The sequence below is a fragment of the Typopeltis vanoorti genome, chromosome 18 (genome assembly GCF_054136105.1).
Source record: "Typopeltis vanoorti isolate ZY-2024b chromosome 18, IOZ_Tvanoo_1.0, whole genome shotgun sequence".
Lineage (NCBI taxonomy): Eukaryota > Metazoa > Arthropoda > Arachnida > Uropygi > Thelyphonidae > Typopeltis > Typopeltis vanoorti.
The window spans coordinates 54407290-54424105 of NC_143566.1; the positions used below are offsets into that span (position 1 = coordinate 54407290).

Sequence of the window (16816 nt, forward strand, 5' to 3'; positions counted from 1 at the left end):
AGTAGAGTAATTCTATCTTTGGAAACTTTGAATCCAGGAGCTGATCTTTCATTTTTCAAAATATAGGTACGTTTTTGCACTTTTTTCCAATATGACTCAGATTCATCTGCATTGAACACTTGGTCTGTACTATAACAACCTTCTTTAATGATTTTTAAAAGTTCTGCTGGGTATTTCCGGGCAGCTTCAACGTCTGCTGATGGTGATTCTCCCTGGATTTTAAGATTATACAACGAAAACCGCATTTTAAAGTTTTCGAACCAACCCTTACTGGCACAAAATTCATGCTGAGAGATTTCTTCTGAAGAATCTTGATCAAGTTCTTTTAAATGTTTATAAACTGTGAGAGCTTTTTGTTTAATAAGATACCTATCCAAAGGAATTTTCTTTCAAGTGCAATCTTCTATCCAAATCATTACGTGTTTTGCACTTACCATTAACCGAGCAATAAACACTTTCTCGGATTTTATGTTCATTTTGTTTGCTCGAATTGTTGATTCATTTAAATTCAAAGTCCTTGCAACAGTTCCTGGTTTTTCTCCATTTTTCGACCGATCCAAGATTTTAATTAATTTTTTCCTTGAGAGAAATAAATTTTCTTTTGAATGTTGGTTTTTTCCATTTCGTTGTAGTTTTAGTGGCCATTACAATAAAAATAGACTTTTACATAAAAAAAAGCATTACATATGCATGTAACTCACCAGAAAATAAACTGCTCAGCTTGAGAATAACAAACTTATGATTTTTAATGTGCTTTCTTGGTAGAAAACAAAGACAATTTTCAACAATAAACACTTTATACAGTAAACCCTAGATGGTGAACCTATGGCACTCATGCCAGAGGTGGCACGTCTGAGAATTTTGTTGGCATGTCAACGATTTACAGGTTATATCCTTTTATACGCTTATAAATTATTCAACTTTTTTTAATTATTGCAATACGTACAAGCTGAATTGTGTTTTACACAAGAGAGCAGATATGAAGACTTGCATATGATTGGTGCGGTATTAACAAAAGATTGCAACCCAAAGGCAACCGCAAGTGTTGAATTGAAATGCTAATTCTATTCAATCGAATTCCATAACATCTGAAACTGTCATAACAACATTAACTATTAGTTTTAACACATTCACAACAGGGTGTCATTTATCGTTCCGACGGAACTTCTCATTACTGACTGGCTCAACTCACACAAACGTTTCAACCCTTGGTTGAATTTTAGTTTGCGTTATTTTAGTTTGAGGTGGCAGGCGAACTCATATTCATTATATGGCATGTTTCAATTCTTCGTAGAATTTTATTTTAAGTTAGCCTTTGTGATCTATCATAATGACATCGAGAATTTCAAATGCAATAAAACAAACACTTATTTCATAATTGAAAAATTGGACAATAGTTTTTAGTTAGATACTGTGTTTCAGTGCAACATATGACTTTGCTTAAGTCTATACAGCATAATTTCTGTGAGAGGGGACATGTGATTTATTAGTTAGCGCCATTTTTATTCTGTCTCTAATTGCACTATTTGTTGAGAATGACACAGACTGCAAAAGCCTCTGTATAGTACCTTATTCAGGGATAAAATAAAACTAAATTCGATACTTTTAACTACTTTGAGCGATACAGAGGCAGATACAAATTTAACGAAGATAAAATTCGATTTTAAGGCCCACGGTTAAATATATATGAAAAAAATAATAATAAAGGGTTATTATTAGAAATTGTAGCCTGCGTTATATCAAAACCGTGTTGAACAAGGGATACTACAATTTGTAGACCGCATTATATCGAAACCGCGTTGTATAAGTACCGTGTTATATAAGGGTTACCTGTATTTGTAAATGTAATATTTACTACAATATTTACTAAAAGGTGATATGATAGAGACATTTAAGTTAGTGAGAGGATTTTATCAGAGAGGGGATTATAAAAAGAGTAGAAGGTGAGAGGGGAAGAACCAGAGGTCATTCCTGGAAGTTATGTAAAAGTGTGGTGAAGAAGGATGGGAGGAGTAGATTTTTTACATGGAGAATTGTCAGTGAATGGAATGCATTACCAGAATGTGTTGTTAATGTAAAGAGTGTTAAGGACTTTAAGATTCTATGTGATAAATATGTTGTCAGTTGAATGAACTTCCCAAGATGAGTCTGTCAACTCCATGGAGGCTGTAATAATAATAATAATAGAATGCTTTGAAAAAAAAAAAAATCTATATCTATATCTATATATATATATATCGTGAGTCTGTGTGAGTCTATGTATAGATGATGTGGCTGCAATGATGGAGAGAGTTAGTGGTTTTGCTTCAAATGTTTGATCAAAATATTCAAATATTCAATCATACATTGTTTCCTTCATTGAGAAGATCCCATGGCAAAGACTTTGCAATCAGATTTAATGTCTACATTAAATGATATCATCAAAATAGAAAACTACTTAAAATCTAAACTGCTACTGCTATAGGAGAAGGACATTTACCAGCTGAGATAAAAGAGTTATCATTCCACTGTATAAGATTCTGATCAGGCCACACTTAGACTATTGTTCACAGATTTGTTCTCCAGGATTTGAAGGGGATAAATTAACTGTGGAAAGGGTACAAAGGCAGATAACAAAGACAGTTTCAGGACTGTACAACGTTAGTTATGAGGATCAGCTGAGGGAAAGTGAACTGCAGAGTTTGGTGGATAGAAGAAGGAGAGGTAATATGATTGAGACTTTTAAGCTGTTGAGAGGTGGTTACAGGGTTGACACTGGGGAGTTCTTTTGCTTGGTTGAACAGCGTGAGCATGAAGGAGTGATGACAAAGGGCCAACCCTGGAAGTTACGAAAGGAAACTGTGAGCAAGAGGGTGAGGAGTGGTTTCTTTGCATGGAGGGTGGTTGAACCATGGAATGCATTGCCTGATAGAGTGGTGAGAGCGAGAACGGTAAATGAGTTTAAGGAGTTGTATGATAGACTTCGTGTTTCCTAAGAAGGACCTCCCACGATGAGTCTTGATAGACTTTGTGTTTCCTAGGAAGGACCTCCTGTGATGAGTCTTCTGACTCCATGGAGGCCTGAATAATAATAATAATAATAATAATAATAATAATAATAATAAAATAATAATAATAATAGTCCACATTTTTTCACCCTTATGTTGAAGAAATGAGATCAGAATATCAGTCTTTGCTATTCCACACTGAAGTGCATTGGTTGGTTGTCTAAAGGCAGAGTTTTTGCAAGACTTTTTTGTTCTAAGCTTAAAGAAGAATTGATTTTTTTTTATGAATGACTCTCATTATCCATATTTTTTTAAACGACAATTGTTAGTTTCAAAAAATGGCATACCTAGCATATATATGAACATCTAAATGAACTTAATCGAAAAATGCAAAAGACAAGCAAAATTAATTAATAAAAAATAATTTTTTTAATTAAATCAATAATTAATTCAAAGCAAACCCTAATTAATTAATTAATTAAATAAATAAAATCAATTAAAAATAAAGTAATTAATTAATTAAAATTAATTAAAAACTAAATTAAAAATAAATTAGTTAATTAAAATGAATAAATTAATTAAACTTAATAAATTAATTTAAAATATTAAAAAATTAAATATCTATTTTATTTGAATTTATATGTTCATGTAAACAAAAAATATGATTTATTTTTAATAGAACAAACTTTATAAAGATACTACAAAGTTTTACTTACTTGAAATAATTTATCATCAATGAGAAGAGTGAAATTGCTTATGGTGTGATAAAATTTCAGCAAAATTTGGCTCAATAGTTGTTAATTTCAATTTTGAGATGCAGTTCGACATCTATAATGCAATTCCTCTTCTTCGTCTTAATATATACAAGGGCCGAAAATCCAACTTCGCACAGATATGAACTTGGAAATAGAAAAATGAACCTTAGAGCTTTATCTGTTAATTCAGGAAATTCATTCTGTATTTGTAGACAAAATGATGATAACGTATTCTCACTGTATTTATTTTTTAGGAAACCTTCAGAAGCTAGTTCTAAAAGTTGTTCTTCTTCTATTGACAATAGACCCTTGGGCATAAATTTGTTTTTATTGAAAGGGTATCTTATCCACTCAATATTAATGTCCAATTCAGGGAAATACTTTTCTAGATTCATTTGTAAGCTTTTTAAATGCTGCATGATAGTAATTTTCACATCATCATCAATTTGTTCATTTGAACTTGCAAGCAATTCATGAAGTGATGGAAATGCATCAAATTCTCCATTACCAACCCGCTTTTGCCATACTTCATTTTTGCCAATGTGGCATTCACTTTATCTTGGACATGAAATATAGAATTTCCTTGCCTTGTAAAGATAACTTAAGACTATTTAATACAGTAAATATATCTGCCAGGTATGCTAATTGACTGAGCCATTTCCAATTATGTAAATACTTTTTCAATTCAAACTTTTCATCAAGAAAAACTTGTAGTTCATTCCGAAGTTCAAATAAACGAGCAAGTAAGAACTTTTCCACGAGAAAGCCAACAAACATCGGTATGGAAAAGAAGTTGTGTATAGTTGCTTCCCATTTCTTTGCAAAGTTGAGAGAAAAGTCTGGCATTTAGAGGACGGCCTTTAATATAATTTATGATTTTTACAGCTTCATCAAGAACTTTTTTAGGCTGTAGACATCATATGTGTAGCCATAGCCTCCCTGTGTATGCAGCAGTGTGTCGACTTTGCATTTGGTGCAACAGCTTGAATCCTTGAAACAAGCCGTTTTTTAGATCCGAACATGGATTTCTCCGTCCGTGCTTATTCCAACACAACTTTTCCAATCAAGCTTGTTTTGATGCATAAAGGTATTTATGCTGTTGAATATTTCTTCTCCTGTTGTATGTTCTGGCAAGGGTTGGAAATATAAAAGGTCGTCATGAATTTTTTGATTTTTTTCGTACCTAACGAACACTAGAAGATTTGCAAAATTTGTAATGTCGGTGGATTCATCTACCTGCAGTGCATAATAACGGCGCTTACGTATATTGGATAACAATGTTTGTTTTATATTTTCAGCCATTTCAGTGATTCTTCGATGAATGGTACTATTTGAAAGACAAATCCGATCAAAAGATCTTTTTGCATTATCTCCGATCATAATTTACGCTATTAATTATGCTGTAGGCTTGACCAAAGTTTCACCAATTGTTTCCGCTGCACCACTTTTTGCTATTAATAGCGACACGATATGAAGCTTCTAAAGCCTTCATGTTTTCACCTCTTGGCATGATCGACATCACTTTTCGAGATTCTTTTAAATTTTTTTGTTTATTTTGAAAAAATTCGACAGGTTTGTCCTTGCATTCATTATGTTTCGATTCAAAATGGCGATTTAAATTACATGGTTTCATGCTTTCATTTTTTAAAGTTTCACCGCAAATTACACATAATGGAATAGGTTCCTCTTCATTTCCCGTCCATGAAAATCCACATTTCAAGTAATTTATATCGTACGTATGAAGTTTTCTCATCTTCTTCCTAGTTGGTTCTTTAGAGATGTCAGATGACACACACTTATCAATTTCACTTGATCCAGATACAATATCAAAATTTTCTTGTTGCTGACAGCTACTTGTATCTACTATGTTCCTCTCTTTTGCGCATTTTAAAAATCCAGTCTTTAACCAGTGATCCATACTTAAGAATTTGAAAGGTAAAAAAAAATTACCGTATTTAACGAACAGTCCTTCAACAAATGGCTAGTGAAAGCAGAACTCGAAACAGACAGCAATGGTAGGCCAGTAGAGATAAAGCAGCTATGAAGACATCCATATGATTTGTGCAGTATTAACAAAAGATCACACTACTAATTGACAAAAGCAAGCCAACAGTTCAGTTGAAATGCTAATTCTCTTCAACCAAATTCCTTATAATATCTGAAACACATTCACTATATATTTCTTAGTTTTAACACATTCAACACATTCACTCAAACAAAACCATATGTTGCTGGTGCACCATATGGTTTTGATTGTCTACCATACAGCATTTTATGTGGGAGGGGTCATGCGATTCATTAGTTCCGTTTTTACCCAGTTGTCTCTAATTGCAATATTTGTTGAGAAACATATTACACAGCCTGCAGATGTCTCTGTACCTTATTCAGGGATACAACAGGAACGTTTTATGATCTCAAACTTAAATTTTATTCCATGCGTTAATGATGCATAGCCGAAAATTGCCACGGACCCCCTGAAGACCTTTTGCGGACCCCGGGGGTCCGTGTACCACACTTTGAGAAACACTGATCTACACCAACAGCATCTACTGCTTACCACCACCACTAGTATTTTTTGTCTGTAAATTGTGATTTGTCTTAAAAGGGCACAATGTACTGCTGTTCTTCCAATTGTGCTATGATGGCACTTGTTAAAGAGATTTTATAAAACTGATGCAAAGGAAATTTTTCAATACATGGCAAACAGTGAGAGAACTAGGAGTCATCCATGCTTGTGTAAGAGTGTTAATAAGGGTGTGAGGGCTAGTTTTTTCCATAGAGACTGATGAATTAGTAGAATGGATCACCAGAATTAGTTGTGAGTGTCCTGACTTTAAGGAGAACTATGGAAGGTTTTCGTGTGTATAAAATTAGGGTGGGTCTCCCATGATGAGTCTCCGGACTCCATGGAGATACTGTGCAATAATAATAATAATTCTTCAGTGTGCCATGCAAATGTTTTAATATAATTAGTGTGTCATAGTGTTTTAATTTAATTAGTGTACACAAAAAATATCAGGAAGCACTACTCTATGATACCGTGCCTCCATATACAGTGTTCTGATATTCAGCAGAAAGCCATTCTAATAAAACACTAATAATATATAGTGCTGGATAGAAGAATGGCTTTCTGCTGAATATCAGAACACTGACACTGTATATGGAGGCACAGTATCATAGAATAGTGCTTCCTAATATTGTTGTGTACACTAATTAAATTAAAACACTATGACACACTAATTACATTAAAACATTAAATTATCTCTGTCAAATGAAATATCAGCAACAGCTCTTAAAATGTTTGCATAATTCATGCATACCCTTATGTTAAGTCTATAACTATTAATCATTATATGCCAATAAGCTGCAAAAACAAATATATTACCTCCCATTTATCTACAGGCAAATATGTCACAGTTTCAAAATGTGTCATAAAAAATAAATAAAAGAAAATCATATCAACAGAATAAAGTGTAATATACATAGATGTATACATACATACATACATACATATATATATATATATATATATATATATATATATATATATATATATATGTGCTACTTACATCTTCTGTGCTTAACAATATGGATTTTGGTAGCCTCACTTGGTTCACTGGGACCAGCTTTATTGACAGCAATAACACGAAACTGAACTTCTTGCCTTTCTTTTAGATCAGTCACTTTACCTTCCAGCTTGTCACCAGGTACCTCTGCTGCCTTTTCCCAATTTAAATTGAATTTGTCTTTTTTTTCTATGATGTACTTTGATATTGGAGCACCTCCATCTGATTTTGGAGCTTCCCATTTTAAATCCACACTAGTGTTATCATAATCTACTATAGTTGGTGTTCCAGGCTTAGTAGGCTCATCTATAAATGAATATATGAATAGGAATTAAAACTTACAAACATAAATTTAAAAAAATAATGACTGTTGTAGTTTGTCTCAAATAAAATGTTATATTGTTATTCCTCAAAACATTATAAATTTTATTTTAAAAAATGTAGTCAGTACACTTAATTACATGAAAAGAAATTGGCTGCACAAGTTAAAGGCAACCCAAAGGAATTTCATTGTTATGTTTCACATAAAAGAAATAATGAAAAAATGAGAAAAGGTAGTTCAAATAAACAAGTGCTCAATTCACTGAAATCTATCAACTTGGTGACATAGTGCATGTTGCTACCACTACATTGGATGAAGAGATAGAGATACATGAGATGGAGGTTCTAGAGCTGTTGTAACCTGAATAAGAATTTGGCAATTGAAACAGATAGGATATCAGCATATGTGTTAATGGAATGTTCAGCCAAATAGGCTAGGCCTATGACATATTTGTATAATTTGAGTCTCTTAGGTAAGGAAACATCACAGATGAATAGAAAGAATGTATGCTAATTCCACTGCATAAGACACTGATTATGTGTCTAACTTTGTATTATTATTTAAATAATAATAATAATATATATTTAAAAAAGAAGATGTCTGGGAAAATAGAGTTGTCTATTCTTGATAGCATATCTGATATTGATGGAAAGTAAAAAAAAAAAATGGAAGTGTGCCTATACTTGATGGTGGTTGTAAAAATAACTAAATCTGCTTCTAAGATAAATAAATTTAAATTCCGTATGATGATACAGCATTCCCCCTTTTTACGGGAGTTCACTGTACCATCTAGTCCCACACCCCCAAATTTTATCTGGGCTCCGGAACCGGCATAGGCTGACGAATCAGACTTATGGCTGGGTCAGTATTCCTGACTGTAATCCGTGTGTGTCCTCGGACCGGTTTGCCTGCTTATGGGATGAAAAACACCAGATAAACTGGCAGGGAAAAAACCCTGCTGTCCACGCCCAAGACCGGCTAACTTGGCTATAACTGAGGAAGATCCTCAAGTACCTCATGTCGTCAACGGGAATCGAACTTAGGACACTCCTTCCCCAGGCATATGGTTGCGAAGCGCAAAGCCACTAGGCTAACCACACGGACTGCTTCTAAGATGAAGGATATATTTTGATTTTCATAGCAACATGAAAGAGAGAAAGAAAAACCAACAGCAAATATCACAAAAGTGTTACAAAGTATCTTTAGCTTATAAAAAATTTATACATACCATATGGATTCTTTGCAATTATTGGATTTAATGTTTCGAGAGGTTCTGATTCTCCTTCATCATTTATTGCTGCTACCCTAAACAAATACTCTTTGCCTGGTGTCAGGCCAGAAATTTCCAGTTCTGGCTTATCAGTTTTTCCACATCTGGTCCATCTCCCAGTTTCTTTATCCAACTTTTCAATTTCATATTGCTTAATTGGTGTTCCACCATCATCTTTTGGTTTTTTCCATTTCAGCTTGCATCCTTCTTTGTGGACATCAGTTACTTCTAAGGGTCCTTCTGGCTTTGATGGTGAACCTGGAAAATAAATTTGAAATGAAAAACTTCATTCAAGCAAAGCTAAAAATCATAAAATTGTCGATTTTTAAGAATTGCTGCAAAGGTCAGAAAACAGATTTCAGAAAATATATATGTCAAAGATTGTGTGTCAGAATTCCAATAAATCCAGTTTCAATTAAGGATTTTATGTTATATATCAATACCAAGCCAGCCTGGTTGGCCGAGTGGTTAGCGTATCCGCTCTCCATCCAAGAGGCGGGTTCGAATCCATTGTAGTCATGGATGTTTATGATTGTCTTCTCCCGATATGGACTGGGTCACCATGGGAGTAATAGGGATTAGATGGCCTCTTTTTTTAAGAGGCCATCCCTGGAAACTCTAAAAGGAAAGTGTGTGCAGCGGAGTTATGAGAAGGTTCTTTATGTGGTGAATGGTTGGTGAGTGGAATGCATTGCCTTAGTGTGTTGTGGGAGAGGCCTTCACCCTGCAGTGGGTAGAAAAATAGGCTGTTAATTTAATTATTTAATTTAAATCAATACTAAATAATTTAAGTATTTTTGTGTATGAGTGCATGTTTAACCTTCTTCCAATATAATATGGCTTTATTATTATTATTAACATCTAACCTCCATGGAATCAGAGACTCACATTGGAGGTAGATACCACTGCACACAAAGCTCATCCAATCGTGCCTTAAACCGATTCAATGTGTCTACATTCACAACACACTAAGGCAATGCATTCCACTCACCAACCACTCACCACATAAAGAATCTTCTCATCACTCCGTTGTACACACTCTCCTTTTAGAATTTCCAGGGATGGCTTCTTAAAAAGAGGCCATCTAATCCACATGAAAAATAGGGATTAGATGGCCTCTTTTTAAGAAGCCATCTAATCCCTATGAAAAAATCTTTGGGGATTGGATGGTTTCTTAAAAAGAGGCCATCTTTTCTATGAAAAATCTCTTCAATATCCACCTGATTACAATCCCTGACTAACTTATATGTCTCAATCATATCCCTCCTCTTCTTCTCATTCATGAGGCTTTGCAATTTACATTCTCTCAATTTACCCTTGTACTCCTCATGAAAACCAAGTGGAGTACAAGGGTACTCCACTTGGTTTTCAAACCATGAACCATGAAAATTCAGCAACCAAATCTGTGCATAAGAATCCATATGAAGCCTGATCAAGGTCTTATACAATAAAATTATAACCTCTTTATTTGTGCATGTCAGGGTCTTCCACATCACTACCATTATCCGACGTGGCCCGTAAATTTCAGGTACTTGTCCACTACCATTCCCAGATCTCTCATCCCCTCTACTTCCTTTAATGTTTCTCCACCAAGTGTATACTTTGCATCCCGTTGTTGCTTACCAAATTTCAAAACTTTACACTTTGCAACAGTGAACAAATAATTTCATTTACCTACCCATTCAGACAATCTATTCAAGTCCTCCTGTAAGGCCATAACATCTGTATAACATCCATAATATCCATGACTCAGTATCGGCATATCACTAGTTAAACGCATCCCGATATCATTAATATACAAATTTACAAACAATTGTCAGAAAACTGACTCCTGCAGCACACTACTAGTGACCTTCTTTTGGGATAATGTATCCCCCCCCTCCTATAAACAACTTTCTAATACTTGTCTGATAGGCAGTCACCAATCCAACTCAGAAATCTGTTATCCAATCCCATCTATTTCAATTTATTTAACAGCTTGTCCTGTGGGAATCTATCACCAGCTTTCGCAAGAACAAGGTATGCTATGGCATATGCATCTCCCTTCAAGACATATGTCACCTTGTAGTAGTAGATAAGTTAGTAAAATATGATCCCTCTTTAACCACCTTACCGGCCATTATGGATCAAATATGTATCCTCATACGCTTCGTCTCTATCATATATTTCAATGTAATGTCAATGGCATTACAATTTTAATATGCATTTCGCATCCATGGTAACTTGGACGTATATATACATCCTGGCTGGTAGCGTGGTTAAAAAACTCATGCTGACAACTACAGAGGTTACTGCTGTTATCAACCCATTTCTGTATCATTTCTGTATCCTAGTTCTCACCGATCTCTCTCTCTCTCTCTCTCTCTCTAGTACCTTTAGCACAACCCCAGATATATAGATGGCCTATTTATAGTCACAGCTTTATCATTACCTTTATGTACAATCTTACCTTCTTTCTACTCTCTTAAAACCTGTGCTGTTATAAGACTCTTAATAAAAAAGGCATGCCAATGTTACTGCAAATTTCCTGGAACATTCCCCTAAGAGGGATGGTAATATGTCATCAAATCCTATTGCCTTATTGACATCAAGTTTATTTATTTCTTAATAAATCTCCTGCTCACTCATAATTAACCCATCTTATCCTATGTCCTCTACACTTGAGTTTATCATGATTTCACCTTGATGAGGAGGAAACACCCATATAAATTGATCACTGAATACTTCAACAATGTCATCTGGCAGTTACCATTCTATCATTTTCACCCCCCTGACACGATCTTACCATAATCACACTTCCTTCTACTTGCCACATGTCTAAACCACTCTCTTGGTTTTTTTTTTTTTTTTGCCTAATTTGCCAATTTCTGCTCATACTGCACTTTTATTGTCTTTACTAACTGAGTCAATCTCATAGCTTGTTTAAATTTTCCATGTAACTGATTATTACCATTATTCATCACATATTGCCTACAAAGTGCCTTCTTTCAGATTTCATGCTTAAAATCCTCATTCACCCATTTCACATCTACCTTATTCAATCTTTTGACCTTTGGAATACATTCACACATTGATGCTGTTATGAATTTTTTTGTCAGTTCCAAAGCAGCATCTATTTCCTTACCACTCCACTCCTTATTCTATGCTGTAGTTTCAAGCTCTCAAGCTTATCAATAATTACCAGCCTTTTACTTCCACATACATCCTTTCCTCACAAAAGTTTGCATATTACTAGCCACAAACCAAGTGATCACTTCATGATCACTCTCACCAACTGGAGGAAAGTGCAAAACCCCACTCACAATTACATCCTCTGATTAAATGATACGATCTAAAACATTCAATACTCACGTGCCCTCCTTTACATGCTGCCTGGGATAGTTATCTCTGAAGAATTCGAGAAATTCATTTTCCTTATTCCCAAATGCTATCTCTTCATTCCAATCAGTACCCCCTAATTAAAATCATCCATAAGAATTACCCTTCCTTTGTTCCCTAATCCAAGTTGTTTATACACTTCTTCATCACCACCCTCCACATTCATGGTCTATAGCAACATTCAATTAAATATATCTTACTGTCACAGTCCACTTTATCCAACACTGCCTCATAACCACTGCCACTATTTCCCCCTTTCATGTCTACCTTATGTGAATATAATTCCCCTGCTATCATCAGCAGCACTCCCACTCCCATCTTGTCCTTTTTTATCTTCATGAAAAATACTGCATCCTTCCAATTCTATTGCCTTTAGGATATCATCTTCACTTCAACCAAGTTTCACTTATTCCAATGATTTTGGGGCAATAAACTCAATCAGAGAAACCATTTCATCTCCCTTACTTTTGATACTTGTGGCATTTGGAAATAAACACAGCAGTTAATTTTTAGGTTTATAACCAGTCTTACCTAAGCTATTTGTTGGTTGTGATTTCCCCATTACACTTGCCCTTGCCCAATCACCGCTTACCACATATATCTGCTCAGTCTAAACTTCCCCTACCCACATCACAATCTATTCCATTTCTTTGCTCATAATCCCCATACATATATTCAGAGCTACTTCCAACATCCACTCTCCCTGTCCACTCAGGCTCCCCCTGTTCCTCTTTCATTCTGGTTCTGTCTTAATCTGTCACATGGCTTGTATACTAGTATCTTCTAGTGGAATGTTCCTTTAAACTTCCTCAATATACATTGATTAAAGAGGAGTATTCAGAAGAGTAGAAAAATAATGTATTGTGTTAAACACAATATCTGAATAATAGAGATTTTTTTGATTAAAGGATGGTGAATGAATCGAGCATTCGCACAATTTAAGAAGGGTTTGTGATCACATTGTGTGAATAATGGTTATTCTCCATAATGAATCTGTTGACTTCATGAAAATGCCTGAGAAGATAAAAAATATTCTAAGAAATGCTTACATATAGAGATGCAAAATATTACTGAGTGACTACTCAGCTTAATTCTGAAAGCCTAGTCACAAGGCGATTTTCAAAAATGTCAAAATTTCAAAATTTTTATCAAATTTACTCACTTCCTCAACTAGAAGAACTGATACTTATATAAAAAATACTTTAGATTTCCAAAATAAAATTTCAGATCATCATTTGGACATTGCTGATATCATGATCAGTTTAGATGTTGTTTCTTTATTTACAAATGTTCCTTTATCTGAAAGTATTGAACTCCAACTTCTTTATGGAACATTTTGAAGAACGTATCTTTGACAACATTTCTCCCACACCTACTCATTGGTTCAGATATGTCGATGACATTTTTGCTATTTGGAATGGTTCTTCTGATGAACTTCAACAGATTCTCACTAAGTTAAATGCACTTCATCCAAGAATCTGGTTTACCCTTGAAATAGAATCAATTAAGCAGTTAGCCTTTTTAGATCTTTGCCAACCAGATGGTAACCTACATTTCTCAGTCTATAGAAAGAAGACTCATACTGGCCATTATATCCATGCTGAATCTCATCATCAATCATCCCAGTCAAAAGTCAGGAACTATTAAAACACTGGTTCATCGGGCCAACTCCTTTTGTTCTTCAGATGATCTCTTACAGAAAGAACTGCAATATATTACTTCTTCCTTTCTATCTAATGGATACAAGAATTCCTTCATCAAAAAAACTTTGAGTAGTTTTACTATGTCTTCCTCTTCAAATACAGAAGAAATAACGTGCATTCCTATCCCTTATGTACACAACATATAGCAAAAGTTTTAAAACCACTGAATATTTTTGTTGCCTTTCAACCAGTCAGAAAAATTTCCACCTTTCTCACTTCTCCTAAGGACAAGCTTCCACATCTTAATTATCTAGGGGTCTACCAGATTCCTTGCTCTTGTGGATTATCTTATTTCGGACAAACAGGAAGATCTGCATTTATTCGACTAGAAGAACACCAGTCTTATATTCAGTACCTTAAACCTGAACAGTCTGGACTTGCAGAACATGCCATCTTAACCAGACATAGAGTTCATTAGAAAAAGACAAGAGTCCTTCACAAAAGTCGGTTCCTCATAGAACGGCTTTATAAAGAACCATGTGAAACTTTACTCCACTCTCCTAACTTAAACAGATCTCATGGTTTACGTCTATCCCCTTTATGGGAAATAGTACTTTACAAATCAGTTAATCTTTCCTAACTTTTTATTGTATATATATATATATATATATATATATATATTTTTTTTTTTGTTAGGAAATTTCATTGACCTTTTTAGTTATCTTACACTAGCTACTTAGGAGGGCGTTTTTTGGAATTGTCAGTTATTGTTTACTTTGAGTTTAGCATGTACTGAAGATGCCTGTGACACACAGGCAAAAATTATACTATTAAAAAAATCTTTTTACGTGAGATTTTCCGTCATTAATTTTGTATTTAACAGGAGAAATATAGTGTTGGTTGCTGGCTAGTGACCAGGTGTTCTAAAATAAGATATGGATCCATGAACTGGCAGATAAGAACAGGATGCAATTATCATAGGGAACTTCAAATATAGATTAGAAGGAGGAAAAGGGGCATGGCAAGATGGATACTTTGGCATGGCATGACAGAGTATACAATCTCTGTCATGAAAGGATTTATGCTGAAACAAAAGCTAGTAATTATGACAAACTTAGGAAGCATCTTGGAGCAGTGATATGGCTTGAGAAGCTACAAGGAAAGAATGTCAGTAGAATGTTCCATGCATCTAATAGCATGGGATAAATTTAAGTCAGCTATGGCAAGGTTCCAAGTGAGTGGAGAGTAGTATAAGATTTAGTTCCATTACATCAAGGTGGCTCCAAGATAGAAGTAGCAAACTACAGACCAATTAGTATGTTAGGAGTGGTGGTACAAGTAGTGGAAAAGTTGATTAAAGTTAGAATGCAGGAAGAATTAATGGATAAGAACATGATACTATACTTGGGGAAGAATGGCTTTGTAAAAGGTTGGTTCTGCCTTAGAAATTTATTTATATTTATGATAAAGTAACAGCAGAATCAAATAAAGGAAATAGTTACACCATGATACTGCTGGATTTGCAAAGGCATTTGACAGAATAATACTTCATGGGAAACTATTACATAAGTTGGAGTAAATGGGAATGGATATGAAGCTGGTGACTTTTATAGAGGAAGTGGTAGATGGACAGACACCAGAAAGTAGTATATATATTTTAAGTGGAATCAAGGTAAATGAGAATGATTAGTGGAGTGCCTCAGGGCTCTGTATAAGGCCAATACCATTTAATTTGTATATTAATGATATAGATTCCCTATATCATTAAAGGGGATTTAATTTAATTCAAATTAAAAACTGAACTTTTTCAATACATTAAGAGTAGGGAGAGAATAAGGAGTCACCTCTGGATGTTGTGTACGAGTGTAGTTAGTAAGGATGTGTGGACTAAATTTTCTTCTTGCAGAGTGTGAATGAGTGGAATGAATAATCAGAAATAGTTGTGAGTGCTCCACCAGTGAAGGAGTATAGAGAAAGTTATGATATGTCTGTATGAATAACAGTCAGCATTGGTTTCCTGTGATAAGTCTTTTGATTCCATCGAGATATTCCTATAATAATAATAATAATAATACTCATGGAAATGATATAATACAAAGATCTGTATTTGTTTTGTGTATTGGTTAAAGGCATATGATAAGAAGTCAAGAGAAAGTCTGTCAAAAACACTATAGTTTCCCATGCATTTCTAGTCTCTCTGAGACAGGTTGAGTCTGCCAGTCAGGAGTTTTTAGACAATTAATGTATCTGGCTTACCACCTCTCTGCTGAGAGGTGGCAAGCCAAATACATTAATTGTCTAAATCGTCTGTCCCCTAAAGGCAAGTATCTTATATCGACAGATGCATGTGTTCATGAGGCTGGTTTTACTGGTCTGAGGGACAAAAAAAAACTCAATTTCCATATGAGTCTGGCTAACTCGCTTTTAACTGAAACACCTTGATAAAGTTGACTAATTTTGATGGTAATATATCAGAACACAGAGAGATAAGTAAACAATTATTTATTGACTTATTGCTGATATTTCGCTGGTGTTACCAGCATCTTCAGAGAACAAAACACAGTTTGTCATAACATGCGAGACTACTACAACAACATGGTGTAATAATGAGACTAGTTTGAAAAATTGTAGTAACAACACAAATACTAAAGTACTAATTAGGTGCCCTCTATGTTAAAAAAAAAAAACAGAGAGAGAAAGCAGGTACTAGTTATGTCTTAAGATGACTCTCTCCCAAATCTTGGGCAAATTTATACAGCCATATTTATTAAGACTTGGAGTATGTTTCAAGGCTTCTGTTGCTTCTATGAACAATCTCTCTCTCACTTGTAAAAGTTTCTGTGCAGTACTTTTGTTTTCTTCCAGTTGATCCTTTGTGTGTGTGTGTGCAGGAGT

General features: G+C 34.5%; 1 protein-coding gene across 1 annotated transcript in view; it reads right to left on the reverse strand.

The window, feature by feature from the left end:
• LOC150096673 (twitchin-like) overlaps positions 1–16816 on the reverse strand; it is a 2440784-nt gene that overhangs the window by 1607935 nt on the left and 816033 nt on the right. Inside the window, exons 38-39 of the mRNA XM_090408679.1 lie at positions 8859–9158; positions 7312–7614 (exon numbers count right to left, since the gene is read on the reverse strand). Of these exons, the coding sequence (XP_090264805.1) occupies positions 7312–7614; positions 8859–9158 (603 nt within the window). The remainder of the gene's footprint in view (positions 1–7311; positions 7615–8858; positions 9159–16816) is intronic.